The sequence below is a fragment of the Nilaparvata lugens genome, chromosome 10 (genome assembly GCF_014356525.2).
Source record: "Nilaparvata lugens isolate BPH chromosome 10, ASM1435652v1, whole genome shotgun sequence".
Taxonomy (NCBI): Eukaryota; Metazoa; Arthropoda; class Insecta; order Hemiptera; family Delphacidae; genus Nilaparvata; species Nilaparvata lugens.
In genome coordinates, this window is record NC_052513.1 from 6,101,782 (window position 1) to 6,123,182 (window position 21,401).

General features: G+C 33.3%; 1 protein-coding gene across 1 annotated transcript in view; it reads right to left on the reverse strand.

Annotated features, from left to right (window-relative positions):
* Positions 1 to 6,994: 6,994 nt before the first annotated feature.
* LOC111043221 (ubiquitin-protein ligase E3B) overlaps positions 6,995 to 21,401 on the reverse strand; it is a 30,831-nt gene continuing 16,424 nt past the window's right edge. The window contains exons 9-19 of the mRNA XM_022328120.2: positions 21,081 to 21,252; positions 20,249 to 20,367; positions 17,995 to 18,167; positions 16,654 to 16,799; positions 16,112 to 16,248; positions 15,289 to 15,452; positions 13,664 to 13,926; positions 12,423 to 12,552; positions 11,935 to 12,099; positions 10,989 to 11,100; positions 6,995 to 9,285 (exon numbers count right to left, since the gene is read on the reverse strand). Coding sequence (XP_022183812.2) covers positions 9,113 to 9,285; positions 10,989 to 11,100; positions 11,935 to 12,099; positions 12,423 to 12,552; positions 13,664 to 13,926; positions 15,289 to 15,452; positions 16,112 to 16,248; positions 16,654 to 16,799; positions 17,995 to 18,167; positions 20,249 to 20,367; positions 21,081 to 21,252 — 1,754 coding nt within the window. The 3' untranslated portion in view covers positions 6,995 to 9,112. The remainder of the gene's footprint in view (positions 9,286 to 10,988; positions 11,101 to 11,934; positions 12,100 to 12,422; positions 12,553 to 13,663; positions 13,927 to 15,288; positions 15,453 to 16,111; positions 16,249 to 16,653; positions 16,800 to 17,994; positions 18,168 to 20,248; positions 20,368 to 21,080; positions 21,253 to 21,401) is intronic.

The following is a 21,401-nucleotide window of genomic DNA, read 5'->3' on the forward strand; positions in this document are numbered from 1 at the left end:
TTGGATAGAGCGATGTTTTTGGTGTATATGCGTAATCGGTTTTATTACCTCATTATTTGCAATTTATGGAATGAAGATAAATAAATGGAAAGAGGATCCCATGACAATAGAAGTGGCAAACTCTCCCCAACATATCTCTACCCTGCCTATTCCTGTCTTCACCATCTGTGGTCCACTAGGTGTAGAAAATGAAGTAGTTGAATATTTTGAGGAAGAACTTGGTGATGATATCCTATAAGATTGTAGATATCTTAGGTATGTCAAGAAAATCATTTGATGAGATGTTCAATATGAGTTCAACTGGAAATGGTACAGATAGTAATAGGGAGAGATTTGTTATATCTGATTTGAGACTTGAATGCTTCATCAATATTGTCACAAAGAATGACTATTCATTACTCTCATCATTAGGTCTTTCTGTACCAAATCAAATAACCTTTATGTTCAGGGAACTCTGCTGGTCCATCAACATGCTTCCGGCTTACAAGATTTACAAGATGAATACCGTACATCATTTGAACTTGGAAAAAGAAAGTTGGTATAGACTAAACATGACGCTTCAATTGAATTCTGATGATTTGATTAATGGATTTCCGTCATATACAGTTAGGGATGTTAATACCGGGATCCCGTGATCCCGGTCCATTTTTGATACCTAACAATCCCGGGATTTCTCAACGTCAATCCCAGGATTTTCGGGATTGAAAAATTGTGTATGTTTCCAAAAACAATTCAATATAGAATTCATCTACGGTGATGAATATGGGTTTTGTATGACTAATTTATTGTTCTCAGGCTCGACTCACTCTTTAGCGACACAGGTCGAGAAGAGACTCAACTCTAGTCGAAGGCATGTGTTTTAATTTAAAAGGTGAGGTCGCGGAGACTAAAATCGACTGGTCTGAGTGTCACCGTTTGGAAAAACATGCTCTCGACTAGAGTCGAGTCTCTTCTCGACCTGAGTCGCGTAAGTGTAAGTTGAGCCTTAGTTATTGACTAATTTATTCTACAGTTTCATATACATAAAATACTGTAATCTTTACTGGCTGAATAGAATTCGCATTATCGGATCGCAACAGTCGCTGAATGGCTGTTGATCGGTTCAACATCGGTCTTAAGCCTCTACGTTTGTTTCTGTTCACATAGCATCACAATTACCAGTCTAGACCAGTGAGTATAGAATGTAATTCTATACTTAGGAATTCTATTCTAAATTAAAAATTCTATTCTATATTAAAAATTCTAATCTCTATTACATTCTATATTCACTGGTCTACACGGCGCAATATTTAGTGCTGATGTCATTTCCTTGAAATGCACTCAGAACTTTGAAAAGACTTCAGAAAGCAGAAATAAACACGCATCATCTATTAACTCTTTTTCTAATGGCTCATCATATCTTCTCTTCCTCTTTCATAAGTATAATAGCTAGTTGAAGTGAATCATATAGTTGGCTCTACAAAATTTCATTCAGTAGTGGTACAGCTTTTGAAAAAAATTACTCCTAATCTTGAAAGCATTTCTAGGAATAGAATGTTCAATTTCAATATTTTTCAAGTATTTTTCCATATAATATCTTCTCCCTCTATAATGAGCCCTTTTTTATCTCCACACACTGTCACTGAACATGTAATTAGGGAGGAACAATGATTGGTTAAAAATGCATGAAACTGATTTTTTCCAATCCCGGGATCAGTCCCGGGATCCCGGGATTGATATTGGATAATCCCGAAATACCGGGATTGGAAATCAGTCCCGGGATTGACATCTCTATATACAGTACATTGGTTACAAGGAACAAACGAATTTGATCAACCATCGAAGATACCAGTTTTGGTAGATAAATCAGACATAACTTATGATTTCTATGATTATAGTGAGGAGGAAGACCTCAAGTTTATTGGCAGGGACAATGGATATCGGTTCACAATCCACAATCCCTGGGATGTCCCAAGTCCATTAATGAGATGGCATCGTATTCAGTGGTCAAAGTCATCTTATTACTAACACTTTTGAAGTCATTCTGGTGGATTCACGGAGGATCGGCAGCCTTGATTGTGGGTTGATTTGGTTTGTGCTTTCCTCCCCTTCCCCCTCTCCCAAAGAGGCAAGATAACCTCTCTCCCTCACCCCCCTTCATCCTCCCTGTTTATCTTCCAACCCGTCACTTCAAGAAGCGTTGTCGAGAAGTCAACATCATTTTTCGTTTCGTTCCGTGGCGTTCGAGCTGAACGCAATTACCTCGTTTCGTTTCGTGATATATGTGCAATATCATATAGGCCTACGCATAAAGACAGGATATCGTCAGCAGTAACTTCTACACACGAGATACAGTCCACTTCCTCGCCAGTTCCAAGGTTAGTGCAAATTAAAGACTTACTTTTGGGGTTGTCGACGTTTTTGTGAATTAAATCTTAACTGTACCCCAATCCATAGGTTTGGGGACAGGACGGGATTACCACATGGTCCACCAGGCCTGGGATATGTTCTATTTCCAAAAGATTTATTTTTCAATTTAAATTTCAATTCGTTAATAGTATAGTTACTTGTTGATACATGCACTGATATCCATGCTAAATCCAGTTACAAAGTTCCTTTCCAAATCTCCTTGTTTATCTAATCAGTTACTTAGTTACAATGGCAAGCCCACAAGCCTTGCTTACTATTCGAGTGAAGAAGAAAGAAACTTTGTTTAGCCGTGTTCAACAAGCTTATGACTTGTTGAAGGACATCAATGATCCTAAAATTCAATCTCAATTTTTGATAAGAAGCATATCTATTGAAAATACTGTGAAAGAATATTCTGCACTCTTAGATGAAATCAATGAATTATCTATTCAAGTTGAACCTACTAAAGGACCTGAATGATTTCATGTCTCTGACATGATACCTAACGATTTTTTTAGGCAGCTGGGACCGACGGTTTAACATTTCCATCCGAAACATGGAGGTGGCCCAAAAAAAGATTAGCCCGGGCTGGGAATCGAACTAGGGCCTCTGAATTATAAAACCAGGATCCTAATCCTCTCGACTATGGTCACTTCGTATTCAAGATAAAATAATCACAATAAAAATGAAAGGAAGAAATATAACACTGTCATTAAGGACAACAAAGCTTGAAATAATTGTGGAAAATACTCATATGTTGTGTAAAACATAAATAAAATAAAGTTGCGCAATTAATACTTCAATTCTGTCTATCCTTCACGGGCATAAGGTAAATTTATAAAGAATAATCATTAGATCAATACGGGAACTTCCGAGATCAAAAAGTTCCTACAGTACCTACTAAAAAATTAATATTGTGACAGGACCATTACTTAGAGATTAATTCTGCTGCAACGTTCTTAATAGTAACTCCATATATTATGTTTGTACTGCTTGAGAACTGGAATAAATATAATGAGTAGTACCTCCTCTTCCTCCTTATTCTCCTCCTCCTACTCCTTCTTCCTCCTCCTCTTCGTCCTTCTACTCTTCCTATTCCTCATCTTCCAACTCCTTTTTCCTGCTTGTCTTACATTCTTTGTGTTTAGTAGAGAAAATAATCAACTTATAATAATTAATTTGCCTCAGAATGAGTTATTAATTAGTCCATTTGGGTAATGCGATCTAATTCAGACGCGAACCTTTTTATGCAAATCCCAATAGAGATGAGAACTATTCAGAATATGATTTGCATGCTCGAAATAATTACCTTACACATTATCCCTGACGTCAAGTAACACATAAAAATAGAGATGATGATGACCTTCTCTCAAATTAATTAAATTTTGAGTGAAGTGATGTTCATTTATAAGCAGTCTGTTGGAGGTTCACGCCCAGTTTATAGCAAATTTCAGTGAGTGATCTAGTTGAGAATACCAGGATCCCTATCCTAGTTCTTGAGCAGATATTCAATCTATTCAATTGAGTGATCTATTATCTACTGTGTGTTGTGTTTCCCACACTCATCAACATGGCTACTTCCAAAACTTCACATCAAAGGCAGATGAGGAGAAGGAAAAATGTGAATCCCTATTTCAAGAACTTTCTGGATAATACATCATTACATGGGGTGAAGTATATTTTTGATGCGAACATTGGATAGAGCGATGTTTTTGGTGTATATGCGTAATCGGTTTTATTACCTCATTATTTGCAATTTATAGAATGAAGATAAATAAATGGAAAGAGGATCCCATGACAATAGAAGTGGCAAACTCTCCCCAACATATCTCTACCCTGCCTATTCCTGTCTTCACCATCTGTGGTCCACTAGGTGTGGAAAATGAAGTAGTTGAATATTTTGAGGAAGAACTTGGTGATGATATATATAAGATTGTAGATATCTTAGGTATGTCAAGAAAATCATTTGATGAGATGTTCAATATGAGTTCAACTGGAAATGGTACAGATAGTAATAGGGAGAGATTTGTTATATCTGATTGAGACTTGAATCCTTCATCAATATTGTCACAAAGAATGACTATTCATTACTCTCATCATTAGGTCTTTCTGTACCAAATCAAATAACCTTTATGTTCAGGGAACTCTGCTGGTCCATCAACATGCTTCCGGCTTACAAGATTTACAAGATGAATACCGTACATCATTTGAACTTGGAAAAAGAAAGTTGGTATAGACTAAACATGACGCTTCAATTGAATTCTGATGATTTGATTAATGGATTTCCGTCATATACAGTACATTGGTTACAAGGAACAAACGAATTTGATCAACCATCGAAGATACCAGTTTTGGTAGATAAATCAGACATAACTTATGATTTCTATGATTATAGTGAGGAGGAAGACCTCAAGTTTATTGGCAGGGACAATGGATATCGGTTCACAATCCACAATCCCTGGGATGTCCCAAGTCCATTCATGAGATGGCATCGTATTCAGTGGTCAAAACACTCTCGCATTCTCATTGAACCTGAACTAATCCTTAAATATCCTGTGGATGATAACGATTTTCTGTACAAAGTTCCATCTGCCAAGCAATGCTACTACACAACGGAGAAAACATTGGACTTTTTTCAATATTATACACGACAAAACTGTTTAATGGAGTGCTCCACCAAAAGAGCTTTGAGAGAATTTGGATGTGTTCTGTTTTACATGCCACACAACGAATCAACATATATATGCTCTGATGAACACAGCTTCTGTGCGGCGAATGTTGCCAAAGCCACTCATTATGACACAGGTGACAAGAAATTCGTAGAAGCTTGTGACTGTTTACCATCTTGTAACTTCACTGACTACAAGGTGATATCTCTTGAGTCAAGGAAAGCTCATAGGCATTGGATTTTCGAAATTCAAAAAGTTGAAATTATATTCAAGGAGAATTTTTTTCATCCAAAAGTTCGTATCTACACTTACAATGACAATGAGATGATGGATGCCACCGTTGTCTACTTGGATGTATTTCTAGGCGTGAGTATAATGACTGTAGCCGAAATATTCTACTACATGTTGTTGTATGTTATTGATTATTTAAAATGCAAGATACAGCGAATGCTTGGAGGACTGTATGTGTCATGAGAACTGAACAAAAATAAAGTACCTAATCTAATTAAAAATTATCTTTCTCATTTCAAAAACTATCAGTCCAGTCAATATAGACATAAAAAGGGGGTGTGCTTGCAATTTATATTGTAGTTCTGATTTTCTAATATATTATTTGGATACATGAAAGAAGTCCAGAACCAAATTCTTCATGCAAAATTTCCTTGTGCTATATACAGAGTGGCCCAAAAACCTCGTATTTTCTGTTCATTTTCCAGTTTTCAGCTATTTCCGCCAAATCCAGTGATCGGACAGAAAAATTTGCTTTCGTCTTTTATAATATTACAACATTCTGAAAGAAATGAGATCATTCGGTACTCTCTATCTCCAATGAGTACTGAGTTATAATTTTTCAAAAATGAGTGAAATTTTAATAAAAAAATCAATTACGATGATATTTAGTATTTGATCAACAATATATCCCGATTTTTACAATCTAGATGTAAAATTCAAAATCCCCCTGGGCGTAATTTTGTGCTCTACAATCTGAGACTAGGTAGAGCACTCTATCTCATATAAATTTCCAGGTACACCTGACAACAATGCTCCTTGTATTGTGAAAAACACCTAATTTTTAGCTTCAACCATCATCACCATCTATATTGTCCTCATAGTGATATTTTGCATAATGATATAAGTTCATGAGATTATGTTCTATGAGAATCACCAGTTAGATGCACTTCATTTCATTATTTCCTAGCGGAGAGACGCGCTTAAGGACAGCTCAAGGATCAAAAATTCAAACCCTTTAACTTTTAACACAAAGCTCGGATCTCATCGTACTACACTTCATTCTTCTTGGCTCATCAAGGCGGTTTGAAATCATGCACCACAAGTCAAATTCGGTAGAAAAATGAAAATTTTATTGTTGAGTGTACTTAAGCCCATACTCCCCACACACAAAAAATGGCCAAATTCTATCATTTGGAGTCATGACATAGGACTTCTTTAGCGGGTTTTAGTTTGGCTAGCGGTATTTTCAAAATTTTTATTGAACGAGTGTAGCGAGTTCTCAGTTCTTATTGACTACCAGAGCTTCCAGTATTACATAAGATGTTCCCGTGATCCACTTTGTATCATGCATAGAATAAACACAAATTAAATCGGATTATTATTTCGAGAATAAAACAATATCATGAAAGTTATCGGGCGATCTGCTTAGAAATATGATTGTCGATCGATTTTTTTCATTGGTTCTCCTGGCATTGCTTCCTTTAGATGGTTGGATAACATCATTCTATGACGGTTAGATCTAATATACTTGAGATTAGATAGAATTAGAAAAGATAAAGAATATCCCATAGATTTGAGATGAATTAGACATTAAATTTGAATAACTAAAGAATAATTATTAATTTTATAAATAAAAATTGAAATGCATTAGGATTGGTAGGAGAAAACTATATAATGTAGAATAGAAAAAAGGAAGAATGCAAACCTTTTGAACAATATTTTTTTATTTACAAAACGTTATGGAATGTCTACAAAATTTATATCATTTCAACATCACACTGTATAAATACATCTGAAAAATTCTATTTGTTATAAATTAAAATAATTACATTTTCAGCATCAACATGATTAAAATAAAATTTACACGAATTTACAATATAGATTATTTTTTGCTCCATCAATTACAACTTCAAGTTTTTTCTTTAGAATTTCTAGTTTTGATTATCCAATATAGATTGTGTCTTCATTCATGCGCTATAATAGAGAAAGTAGCATTACTGAATGTTCTTAAAAATGTATTAAGAGTGATTGCATAGAATATATGACGATCAATAACAGATTAATACTTTGATTACTATGTTTTCTGACTGAACTGATTATGCATAACCCTAGAGTTGTTCTCTACAAAACGTTCTGATAATCGCCGAATACTGTGAAAAGATGTCTCAGATACATGAAAAAATCTAATTCCCCAATAATGTAGGTAATCAAAATAGTAGATTTCAATATTCTGCAGAATATCTAACTTATCACTACAGTAACAAGCTTCTAGATGGTTTACTGGATTCAATTTTTCATTTTACTCAACACTAAACAATTCCCATTCCTAAATCAAACAAACAAAACATAAAATTGTAATTGTAAATTGTAGAAAATGAGAGGTATTTCCATATCTTTACTTCAGTACCCAAGCATTTCTGAACGTATGCTTTTATAGAGAAAGTTTTTTATTAAAATTATTTTGATGAGCATAACAATAACTAGGAGTATTCTCAGAGAGTTACACAATTCTCTTCATATAGGCTACAAGTAAATACCCTGTTGAAATACGTATATTAGGCTAAAACATTAATTTATTCAAGGAGAAATATGGAGGGGTGATTATTATGGTCAATCATGGATGAATACCTTTTTTGAGAATGTTGCCCTTATCAACTCTAGGCCTTTGCAAGTTATGAATAAACCTACATTTTTAGATTTTCTGAAACGCCAGGTAAGTAATAATAAGCAGATAAGGAGAAATTAAGCTGATAAATAAGTTGATAATCAAGCTGAATAGTTCAAGCTGTAACAGAATAGTAGCACTATATTGTCAACATCAATTAAGGAATTTGGAATAACCAACCGGCTCTTATAAAAAGGTAACCAGAAGTAACTGTGATGAAAACTTAATTTGGGAGGATGATGATGATAATTTTACAGATAAAATTGGCACATCAATATAAGTGAAATTTTTCTGAAAAACGTCAACTTCAGAGTTCAATTTTACTTGAAGTTTTATTTTGAAGTGATTTTGCTCTAACTTATCGTAAGCTAACAATTATAAAGAATTTTCACATTTCCTCTTTGGTCCCCACCAGTAGCCGACACATTCAATAAAAATTACAATAAAATTTATTCGAAATATATTAACTTATAGATAAAATTTATTCGAAATATTATTATAACGTATATTATTGTAATAGATAAGCTGAGAGCAGTTTTGGAAACATCATAGTTTAATAATAATGAGAAACATTCGTTAGTTAATAAATCCTAGAATTATTGAGATACTTCAAGAGAATTGGACTAAGACATCCTATATTATATCAAATCGTGATCAAGCTATTTCCAAAACTAAAATGAAATCTTTTATTACATCGTGAATTATTATTCTCAACTAGTTTGAATGTTTAGCAACTTATTTTTTGTTTGATTTTTAAAAACGTCAGTCTTTTATTCATAAATTTAGATTTATTAATCATATGGAAACAAAGAGTTTCGTAAATAATAATGTGATACAATTGGTAACATCAGCCTCGCCATTGTCACAGTGACAAGGACATGAAAAGTTCAAGAAAAATGAAATACAAATTAATATCAATTGATGATGATAATAATAATCACGAATGAACTGATAGGTATCCGAAAAAATATGTTATTCTACTCCTCGAAATAAGAGAAAAATTGAAATATCATTGATGTATTTTAAAATCATAACTACAAAAGATACTTTGATACATTAGCCTACCTATTGTAAGTAACCATATTAGTTACACGATAAAAAAATAGCAAGTGAAAGCATAGGAGGTGCTATTTCTCAGTAAAATTGAGGGATGCAAAACTTATGATAGTTCAAATCCAGTATTGCTTGAGATCGCGTACCGTAATTTCTCACGCAGGGTGCTTTTGTGCTGATAGTTGGGCAATTTCAACAGGTTGAAACACGTGGAGGATGTAGGTAGCCTGTGCTGGGGATCTTTCTTCCTTATCGTGAAAAATACACGAATTATGCTACCTAAAAACAGAAAATAATTCATCTATTTAGAGAAGCTGCTATCAAAATTGAACATAAGATCAATTTTTATTTGGTTATCAGATCCTTTCATAAATTTCATTTTACTTGAAAAGCAGGAGTGATATAAGAGTTGCATGATGCTACTATTGAAATGTTAGGTCACACACGGATTATTGGTTCTTCATTTACATGAATTGTAACCCACGAACCAATATTAATGGCTTTCACCTGAGTGAGTTTTTTGAACATTTTTTGTGTACATTCGATCTTCAATGACACTACTTTTAAAATTTGTGTTTATTGATATCAATATTGATGAACATCATTATTTTTATTTCATCCAGAAGTTTTTCAAAAATGTAAATTAGATGAATTCTTATGATTGTTGAGATAAAACATTTAGACAACAGTATACTACAACTTTGTTCGCTGGTATCAGTTTTAGTGCACAATTGTCACTATTTTTTCTGAATTATATCAGATCAAGCAAGGATGAATGGTAGATAGTATTCCTAGAATTTATTTTGAATTCACTCAAATATCACGCTTTCAATTTGGTAAATTTGGTTTATGGCTGATATTTTCCCCATCTTTCTCCAACACCTTACTCTATTGGTATACGTATAGGTTCATTTATAACTATATTTCAGATAGATCGCTCTCTAATATATGAGACCTATAGATGCAAAACTCACAGTCTCCACTTTTGGAAATTTTTCAGGAATAAGAAAAAACTATTATCTTACTTTCTGTATGAATTTATCGTATGATCTGATTTCTGTTATTCGTATCAGGACTTCATAATGTATTTTACAATACATAGAATGGCTGTACAACATAATTTCAGTTCAGAAAAGTAAATTTAAACTTTATCAATTATTTCTTTAAAAACGAAAACTTCCATCAGCCGCCATTTTAGATAAACGTATCATAGAACATTTTTTATTGATGTCATATTTCTTGTTTTAGAAAGACCTTGAAAATTATGTACCACACAATTGGTGTGGTAAAACTAAAACTTCATCAGCCGCCATTTTTTTCAAGATGAAATGTTTTTATTGGTAGAAATAAAAAATTACAACATCTTAGAAATACATAATAAAATCAATACAAATTTTACAACATTGGAAAATACGATAACAAAATAAGATGAAATACCAATTAAGTATTTGCATCTCGAGGTACTAAACCTGTTTTGGATACAAGAGTATCATAGAACATTTTAACTGATGTTATCTTTCTTGTTTTAAAAAAGACCTTTAAATTGATGTACCACACAATGAGTGTTTACATTTAAAATATTCGAATTACAACCCCTAAGTCACCCCTTATGAGGCGTTGAAATTCAGTTGTACGTCAAAAGGTACAATATTTGACTAATAACTTATCCTGATAGTTACAGTATTATATCTACAACAGTCTTCAACTTATTGAAGGTTTCCCATACATATGACTCACTCTGTATAATATAAATACCTCAGGATCGCAGATCGCTCTCTGGTTGGCCAGGCCCCAAAATTGTTGTATTTCTTATAAACTCACTTTTTTCTCTCTAAAGATAGCTTAGTTTTCAATATTTCAAAAAAGTCATTTTAGCACATTAAAAGCTCCATGATTCAATCAATTTAGTGGAATCTCACTTTAACTTATTGATGTTATTACTTATTGACCTGTTCAAGTTGAAAATATATAAATAAACTCACCGATAGTATCTCCGGTATCTTCATCATCACCAACTTCGACACATCTTATTGAAAAAGGTGGTTCTAGATGTGCAAAGCCTAGTAGAGGAGGTTTGGAGCAACTTGTTACAAACTGAAAGATAAAATGTCCAAATTTATCTACCGAATGAATATTAGGGATACACGTTTTTATTCAAGGATTGGTTATTATCTTGCTTTATTTTGTATTCTGTATTATTATTTTTATTATGTCGTAATAAAATTTGATTTGATTAAAAGTGAATATTCCGATGAACAAATGATCTGGTATCTTTACCCATGAAAGTCATACCAAGTGATCCGGTATAAAACTTAAGAATCATCGGTTTCCATTTTTTTAAATTATTAAATAGTTGGCAAGATTTGATAAGTAAGAGACCTTTACTTGCTACACAATTACATAATAATTCAATTGATAATTCTCGAAACACACTTGCAACTGAATGGTTATGTTTATAAAATATGAAACGTTGAAAAATATGGTAATTAATCCTTACTGATGGAGTACCATAACATAGAAAGGCATTTGTGGCATTTTCATTCATGAAAAGGCACAGATAAAAAGATATTATAAAATTGATCAATACATATTTATGAATACAATAATTGTTAAGAACCATACATTTCTTTCATGAAGTACAAATATTATAATACGGAAAAAACCTCTAAACAAGACAGACTCCAACAAAAATCTTAGACGTGAAGCTATAAATGAAATTAATGTGTGTCGATAAGGTTGAAACGATGTTGCTAGATGAATACGAGATGTGGCTCTACTTGATGCGCATGCAATGAACGGCGACCGCCACGTTGTGGCAGCGAAATTTACAAACTGTACTTTACAAATACGCCTCGTAGATTGAATCATCATCAAATAATTATAATAAGATCATAATATAAATTAATTATTGAAATGTTGTAAACTGACCTTGAGAAATAGTTTACGTTCATCTTCATTGAAGTCCTTGAGCAGAATATCCCAAAGCCAGAGAACAACGCGATGGGAATCGTGAAAGCCTCCATAGTACTGAGTATGTCTTCTCAAATCAACCAGATCCAAAGGAACATTGTCACCTGATATTAGCCTTTGAAGCTGGACAATAAAAAGCAATCATTGGATAGCAACAAAAACTAATTCGTGATGAAATTGAAAAATACATATCAATTAGAAGATTATTTGTTATCTTCAACTTTAAAATAGGAGCTTTTGAGAATTTCAATTCTAACAAGTACTATAATATTTGGTTGAAAATTTTCGTTTACTTTGAATGAAGTGGGTAGAACTTATTTCACGCGCAAGATTCAGAAAAAATACAATATTATATTTTAACAATAGATCATTTAATTTACATGATCTGAATCATTGAATCAGTCATTATGAACTTCAAAAATAAATATTATGAGTAGTCTACTGACCTCTGGAGTTGAAAAAAGTGCAAGCCATTCTATGTTGATAATTGAGCGAAATCCACGTATAAAAGCTGCAGTTTGGTCTTTGATTTGAGTGTGCATTCGAAAATGTGCCATCAGATGAATGTAGTTGATCCTGTACAGAAATTTCATAAACATTTGAACATTTCTCTTCATGAATGGTACACAGTTGAATATATACATCATCGTAATAATAACTTCATTTACTATTTCGTATAATTGTGGTAGTCTTTACTATTAAAGACTAAGTGTATAACTGAGTATATACTGAGTGTATAACAAAGTGTATACTATTTTCAATACTGTATACTTAAAATTCATTTTTTGACAATCAGTAGGTATTGAGTACTTTAAAATCACAGCTCATGAATAATACAAGTACGCTATAATTTTAAAGAATAATTGGGTGACTAATTTGAAGTTAGAGTGATAGATCAAAGTACTGGGAAAAGATTACCCAATGCCACTTTCTATAAACACCTCTTTGCGATGTTCAAACTCATAAATGGTATTCAGAGTAGTTCGGCTATTAAAGTGGTCACACTTACAACGGGAGTAGCAGGCGCTTGGAGCTCAACTTATCTTATCAATAGTTTATCAACGCGACAACGAAACCAAATCGCTTCCCAAAAAACTTGAGTTTCTAGGCTTTGAATAGATAATAATAATCACACATAATAATAAGCCTGCATTACATTAAATGTTAAGTAATGTGATGTTATGTGATGTGTCAATACATAATACTTACAAAAAATGCTTCTGTAAAGGCGCATCCACATGTTGGCTCAGTCACTAGCCCAGTAAGCTGGCCCAGCCTACCCCAGCCTATAAGTTCAACATAGGTAAATGAAGGCCAGTGAAGGCAAGCGCTGGCAAACCATCCATCCGCACATTGGCGCTGGCCGATATTGGCCTTCATTGGGCCAATATGTAGATGCGGCATTATACTTATAGTAACTAGAGTCCATGAATTTATATTATAATAAAGGAATGAACTGGCTTATAAACGTATGGGATAGTAAATTCACGAATGACATCATCACGTCTGAACTACTGGACTGATTAACTTGAAATTTCGCATATAGATTCTTAATTTACCAAGGATGGTTATAGGCCTCTTTTAGATTCTTCAAGATTTCAGTAGTTCAAGTTTTTAATTAAACCCTTGCGGAGCACGGGTTACCTGCTAGTAAATAATAAATGGATAGTGTAGGTGGAGCACCAACTTGTTCTGATTGTTGACAGGCATGAGCCGTCCGCCGGGGACGAGCTCGTGCGTGACGACGCGACCCATGACGTCCTCGTCGACGGAGAAGGTGAGGTCCAGGTCGGCCACGTCACCCTCGTGGTGCTTGACGTAGGTGAGGCTGCGGTAGAGGTCCTTGTCCAGGGAGGGCAGCTCATCCATGCAAGAGTAGAGCGCCTGTTGCGTTTGACCCAGCACTTGGCTCAGAAAGAACATCGCGAACGGCACGTCCACTACTATACCCTGAAATCCAATAACATCACTATTATTTTACGATTTTCTTACTGATTGTAAAACTCCAACAAAAAAATAATAGTGAATAGTATAGATCAGTAATTAATTTGTAAAATAAAATTAAAGAATCCGGTACGGAGGGCCCCAAGCATAGTGCAATGTAGCATAGATACAATGTAGCCAAGAAAGAAGACCACGCTCATGTTTTGACTGAATAAATTCTATGTGCTCTTGATGTAATTCCTCATCTAAGAATTTTACCATAGAGAAACAATAGCGTAAGTAGATATCCCATGGTATAGGGCGTTTATGTCGCAACTTTTACTGTTATCTCAAGCCGATTACTGTTGATTATTGTCGAATTTTACTGTTTTGTTGAAGAGTGAGAGTGTATGAACAGCACAATATGAGAGACTACCAGTGTCACACTGCTTCACGGAATAGAATTACATGAACTATCGGCTTGATATAACAGTAAAAGTTGCGACATAAACGCTATACCATGAGATATCTACTTATGCTATTGTTTCTGATTTTATTTACAGAGAAATTTCAATAGATACGCGAATAGGGTTTTGAAAGCTGAGCTGGTGAACGTGCCGAAATGTATAGCCTGAACGTTTCTAAACTGAAATCAAAGTTATTCATCAGCGATGTTAATACGAACTACTTAGAAAAAATGCTACTTTCACAGAAATATAAAAATATACTATTCATTTATAAAAATTGAAAATCAAAGTACCCTCTCTTCAACTTTATTTTATTTCTCACAACATGTTTTGACTTATGTTAATTTCAAGTGAGTGAGTCACAAAAAGATTGAGTCACTAATTGGGTACTTTCATTATATTTATAATTTTTACAAATAAATACGAGTGGCCCTTAACAAGAAAGTGAATACTATTCAATATGGGAGAATATGGTACCACAGATTAGAAGTTTTATTATTGATTAATAGTCAACAGTTTCAAGAGTGAGGGTCGCTGATAAATTGTGAAAATAATCCTGAAATTTTGACTTAAAATTCAGTTTAGTTTTGAGAATTTATAGCTAATTTTATTTAATCTTTCCTTTCCTGGCTCTGTAATGTTCGAAAAAATCGTTCAACGTCGTTTATTAAACATTGGACTCAAAATCATTGCTGAAGAATTCAGTTTAGTTTTGAGAAGTTATAACTACTTTTATTTATTCTTTCCTTTCCTGGCTCTGTAATGTTCGAAAAAATCGTTCAACGTCATTTATTAAACATTGGACCCAAATTCATTTCTGAGAAGAAATGCACTGTGAAGAGAATAAGAAGGATCAAATATTTTGAAGAAGTATTAGTAGATAACATTTTTAAGGATGCAATATATATTCTGCGAATCTCACCTCATAGACTGCTTTTCCTAGCATCCGACCAACAAAATCGAAAAGAAGCAGATGATTGTCCTGTATATGTGAAATTGGTGAAGGATAGAGTCGCTCCTCGCTTGTCACTCGGAACAGGTTCAGCGAAGGATCAAACACCCTTTTGATTGTCTCCTCGAGGAACTCTGTAACAATCAGAAAAATCTAGTAGGTACGGTATATATTTAATACTTTCACTAAAAACAAGTTTCCTTGATGGGAAATACAATTATTTCATAGCTTGTACAATTTGTTAGTATTTTTAAATTTTTTGCATAACTAAACACTTCACTTTTGAATATTATTCAATTGTTCAATTCAATTCAATTTTATTTTTATGTTATGCGTCATATATAATGCAATATAAATCCAAGTCATAAACATCATATCAAACAATACACATCATAAATACATTATAAATGTCACCACAATATACATGTAATATAGTCTAAATAATAAAAAAAGAAGTTAAATCACAGATGGAATTGAATAAATTAGGAACATTATTAATTTGGATGACACATGACATTCGAAATAGATTTATTCCATTTATTGGAATCATCATCACATATTGAGTCACATTAATTTATTGTAAGTAGATCTACAGAATTCGTTTGAGATATGGAAGTGGAAATACAGAAAAAGACAGAAGATCTCAAGACAAATATTCACATGTCCCACCTACAACCAGGGTTAGAATCTGAGGGTCCATGATGAATACTAAAAAGTTCATCATTCTATCGATGAAAAATGAGATCAAGCAATGGGGACTAATATAAGTTATCAGATTACGAAGGTTTCTCACCTTTGAATACACCATCTTGATCGATACCCGCTTCATCCAATCCTTGTTCGTTAATGAATCTCACCCTGATTACTCCTTTCAAAGCTTGCGGCTGCAGTGCCGCTAATTGTCTATAGCCGTCTTCAACTATCCTATTCCTGTAACACAAACAAATAATAAGTACAAAGTTGTACGAAACTGGATCATTTTCACCAGCGCTCAAGTATTTTTTCTCCCAAGGGTAGTAAATTACTAAATTATTTCTTGTGCAATGTTTCAAGTTAGTTGTAGATATGATTAGAATTGTTGAATGATGTTTATCATCATTAAATTACACAATAGAGAAGAAAAGGATTTTCTCGGTCCCGACTGAAGTATGACAGTCGTCAGGCCCATTGACGGCTTAAATAATACATTCAGGCGAAATGGAACTTCCGTCAGGAACTACAAATTAAAGCCATACGAATATTATTATTATTATCATTAAATAAACAAGATATGGATAATGTTTTGTTATAAATTGATTTATATGATTATAAATCGTAATAAACAATGTATCTCACCTATGCACAGTTATCCTGGTTGACTGAGGGGACGCACAAGCTGATTCAGTTAGGCCAAGAACTGTTTTCTCATTGGCTATGTACTTTCTGAACAATTGCACTCTCTCCTCATGCGGTATTATGTGAGGCATCTTTTGGAGTAGGACCTGCAATACAGTTGAAAACTTGAATGAGAACATATTTAAGAATTCATACGATATTTATGATAAGCTTACAATTCCAATCATATATTCAAATATTATAGTATTTTAGTGAAAGGATTTCTGTATATATTGAAGAAGATTAGGGTTATTAAACATTAATTCTGAATCGTGTATTCGAATATTTTAGTATAAGTATTCTAATGAAACGATTTCTATATTATATCGAAGAAGATTAGGAAAATACTGCTGTTAAATAAACCTAATGGAAGTATAAGATTCTGTTTTGAGGTAATTGGAAACTGAAATAAGAAGACTCATTCCAGTGGCAATATTTGAAAACAATACTATAAATTTATTCGTCAATTTATTAATAAATTTACAAAAAATCTTACAGCTATGTTATTTCATATAATTCATAATTCTCTTAGAAGCTGAGGACAATTTGAAAAATCTAGTGTGGCGCACTCACACAACTTTCCTTGCCCTTATGAAAATTGATCACCTGACGCTAGTGTTCAGGCGCATCTCAAGTCTACTATTCAAAGATCTGAGCCAGCTGGTGACAGGACAATAACGCTGGAGACACACGAGGTCTGCTATCACTTCATAGTGAATGATCTTCATAGAATCAACAGTTACCAACAGTTTGCAATTGAATAATCAAATTTTCTCGAATTCCGAGTTTATTTTCAATTCTAGGTGAAAATGTAACTGAACATTAATTATTGTAGATATTTTCATGCTCAATCTTTTCCACTTGAATTTTTTTTTTAAATTGTATCTGAAGCCTGATAATTGGGAATCTAAAATCTAACTTTGCATAGATGAGGCGGAGCTCCTGAAATTTTTACAGATATGGGACTTATGGCAGGTGATAGAGCTTATCACTGACTATTTTAGGTATAAATTTGATCAAAATCGTTGAAGCCGTTTTCGAGAAAATCGACCAATACAGACCAATACCCAAAACCCACTTTTTTGTACTCAGGGGACCTTGAAACGTATAGAAATTTAGAAATTGGGGTACCTTATTTTTTTCGGAAAGCAATACTTTCCTTACCTATGGTAATAGGACAAGGAAAGTAGAAATTAGTGTCGTTTCACAGACCGGCAATATTTAAAAGTGTTACTTACTGCTACTATAGCATCTGCTATACCTATAGTATAGACTATTGAATGTTTGTTGTGGTAAACCAACCTGGACAGATTTTTTGCCTTTGTCAAGATCGTTCATGAATGAGCTGATCCTAATCTCTTTGACCAACCAGTGCTTGGCTGGTGTGTACGACCTCCTCGAATCTCTCCTGTAGAGAACCATCAGCAACGTATGCACAGAGTTGAATAAGTTGTTGCTCGAAATACTTTTCGCATCTAAAACCGAATAACAAAAGAATAGTGAAGTGCAATCCACCCCGACATCTTAGGTAAATATTATAATTGATGTAGAAGTTCTTAATTGTCAGAATCGTAAATATTTTGAAGAATGATGTTTTACTGTTCAAGTTCCAATAGGTACTTTATTTTATTTATATGAGAAATAATGTGAATCATCTATCAATATAAACACTGTAACAACAATTACCTTTTATAAATAAAATTAGTAGAATTGATGGTGATGTTGTGAAATCTCTCCATAATAAGAAACAAAGATATTGTCAAATTTCACTAAAAATTTATTAAAAACTTTAAAACAGAACCATGGTTTCACGTAGTTAACCAACGCATCATCAGCTGTACTGAGGAATGAGGATACAGAAACATTATTAACCTAATCTTAGTAGTCTAGAGCTCCTAAATAATTGGGTGGCAATAACTAAAGTAATGAAATTAATGAATATTATACATGATATCAAAATATATACACCTTTGTAATTATTTTCTAGGTAAAATTAAATTTACTTTAGAAAAAGGGATTTACAAAGTTAGATTTACAAATGCTTAACAATATCCTACAGTTTTTAAATTTGGAGAGCTTTAACTTCAGTTTATCATCCCATTATAGTCAAGAATAATATTTCACTGATTAGAAGATGATACAATAATAGTATTTTTGTTCTTTTCAAAAACTAGTTTAGAATAATCATGTTTGAATTTTCCCAATAGTAATTATTAGCCCTGTATAGAGTATAATATACAGTATTTTGTTCAAGTATAATGAGCACCAACACATTTCAACATCAATTTCATGAGACTTAATTTAGGTTTTGGCTGCAGCCCAACTTTATATTATATTTCCAATATTTCTGCTCATTGTAGTTTAGTATGAATAGGCACACATAACCATTAGCCAAAAACTCGTAAAAACTTTGAAAGATTAGAGTAGTCTTGATCAAACAAACCTTGTTTGAATGGTATACTTCCATTTTATTCTCAAGTTCCTCATTTTTGTAAGTAATGAGCTATTGTAACCTATATGGCCATTCTGTATATTTTCCATCTTATTTATCAAGGTTTTCTGGTACATAATATAATATAACCAATATAGGACTGTTGTATTGAATTTTAGGACATTGGTATTCAACTCACTTTTATCATTGAAATATGTGTTAAACTTTATTTTGCTGTAATTTTTTAAAGGTTTGAAATATAACCTTTCAAGTAAATTTTTTCTCAAATAGCCTATAGATTGTCAAGCCAAATACCAAAGACATGATAGACAGTCTCCAAGTCAGAGACAGAGTAACAGACCAGCTGTATAGAGTGGTCAAAAAAAATCCCTTTTTCTAAAGTAAATTTAATTTTACCTAGAAAATAATTACAAAGGTGTATATATTTTGATATCATGTATAATATTCATTAATTTCATTACTTTAGTTATTGCCACCCAATTATTTAGGAGCTCTAGACTACTAAGATTAGGTTAAGAATGTTTCTGTATCCTCATTCCTCAGTACAGCTGATGATGCGTTGGTTAACTACGTGAAACCATGGTTCTGTTTTAAAGTTTTTAATAAATTTTTAGTGAAATTTAACAATATCTTTGTTTCTTACCTTTTATAAATATTTATCAATATTAAAGAATTTATCAATACAGTTAAAAATCATATAACCTAGATATGATTGGGTGAAAATAACATAACTATCAATATTGTTATTTGCAAACAACGATTTTTATTGTAAGTGAATTTCACATGAGCTTGAAACTTGAACATCAAGTGGCCATGATAGGTCATGACCCATTTATGATTGAGTGAATAAATTACAGAACTACCAATATCGTTTGTTGTAAACGGTAAATGTTTTTCATTGTAAGTGAATCTCACATAAACTTACAGCTTCCACATCAAGTGATTAGGTATCCTGATTATAATTGAAGTCTCAATAATGATGTTTTTGCTACAATATTATGAACCAAGCTATTATAAGAAATAATAGAATATAAAAACCGTGATTAAGGATTGATCGAAAGAGATATTGATAGATGATTAATAATAAATTACAAATACACTCACCAAACAGACTGGTAAGGATTCCTCTATACAAGAAAAGGTTGAGAAAACTTGACATTGTGACGTAATCTTGGAGGGTGAAAGGTTTCTGTTGCTCATACATTTCTATGTCGTCCAAAATTCTAAAAAAGAAGAATTATTCACGAATGGGAAATACTGCATCATCAATACAGGTAGCAATGTCAAGTACAAATGTCGAATTGAATAAAACGACATTTATGGAGATAAAAAGAATAATTGTCTACCAATAATGACAGATATAGTTTTGAAATAATTAATGCCCACATGAATAACACATTCGAGACTTGTGTAGAGTTGTGTGGTTAGTGAATCAAGCCCATAATGCCAAAGTGACAGTATTTACTTACTTATGTGGCACTACAACCCGATAGTCGAGTTTTGGCCTGTTCTGCAATCAGTTTTCACCTCTCTCTATCTAGTGCAGTCGTATTCCATCGTCGTATTCCCAGCTCTCTCAAGTTCTTCTCCAGTTCATCCAGCCATCTGAGTTTAGGGCGTCCCACTTTTCTTTTTCCTTGCACTGTGCAGTATAATACATTCTTTGGTGCCCTTGCCGGATCCATTCTCTGGACATGTCCTGCCCATCCTATTTTATTTCCATTAATGACAACCTAAATATCAGATTCCCTAAAAATGGCATAGAGTTCCTGGTTGTAACCATCTTCCTCTCCAACTGGACCCAGTATTCTACGTCAAAGTGACATAAGCGTACGTAAAAACACTACTGTATAACCAATTAGTCAATGAGTTTCTCAAAAACCAAATGAGATTTGAAGTTGTATATCAATTTTCATCATCCTGCTAGTATACTTACGTGACATAATGCGTCATGCAGTCACAGAATAGGGTGAGTATGCTGAACTCCGGCCCTGAGCCTTTCGTGTTGACAGCCAATAGATCCAGGAACGTTTTCAGTCCACAGTTCGGTCCAAGTGAGTACAAAAACCTCCACAGCTGATGCAGGATGTTGTCTTGGTAGCACAGGCCTGCAATCAAAAATGATTATCAATTTTTTAGTTTATTTTCCTACAGAGTAGCCCAGTATTACTTTTGCACTCTCTAGGGGGAAACCCACCTAGTGAATACACATAAATAACAGTGATAAGGTCAAAACTATAACAATGATAGATAGTTT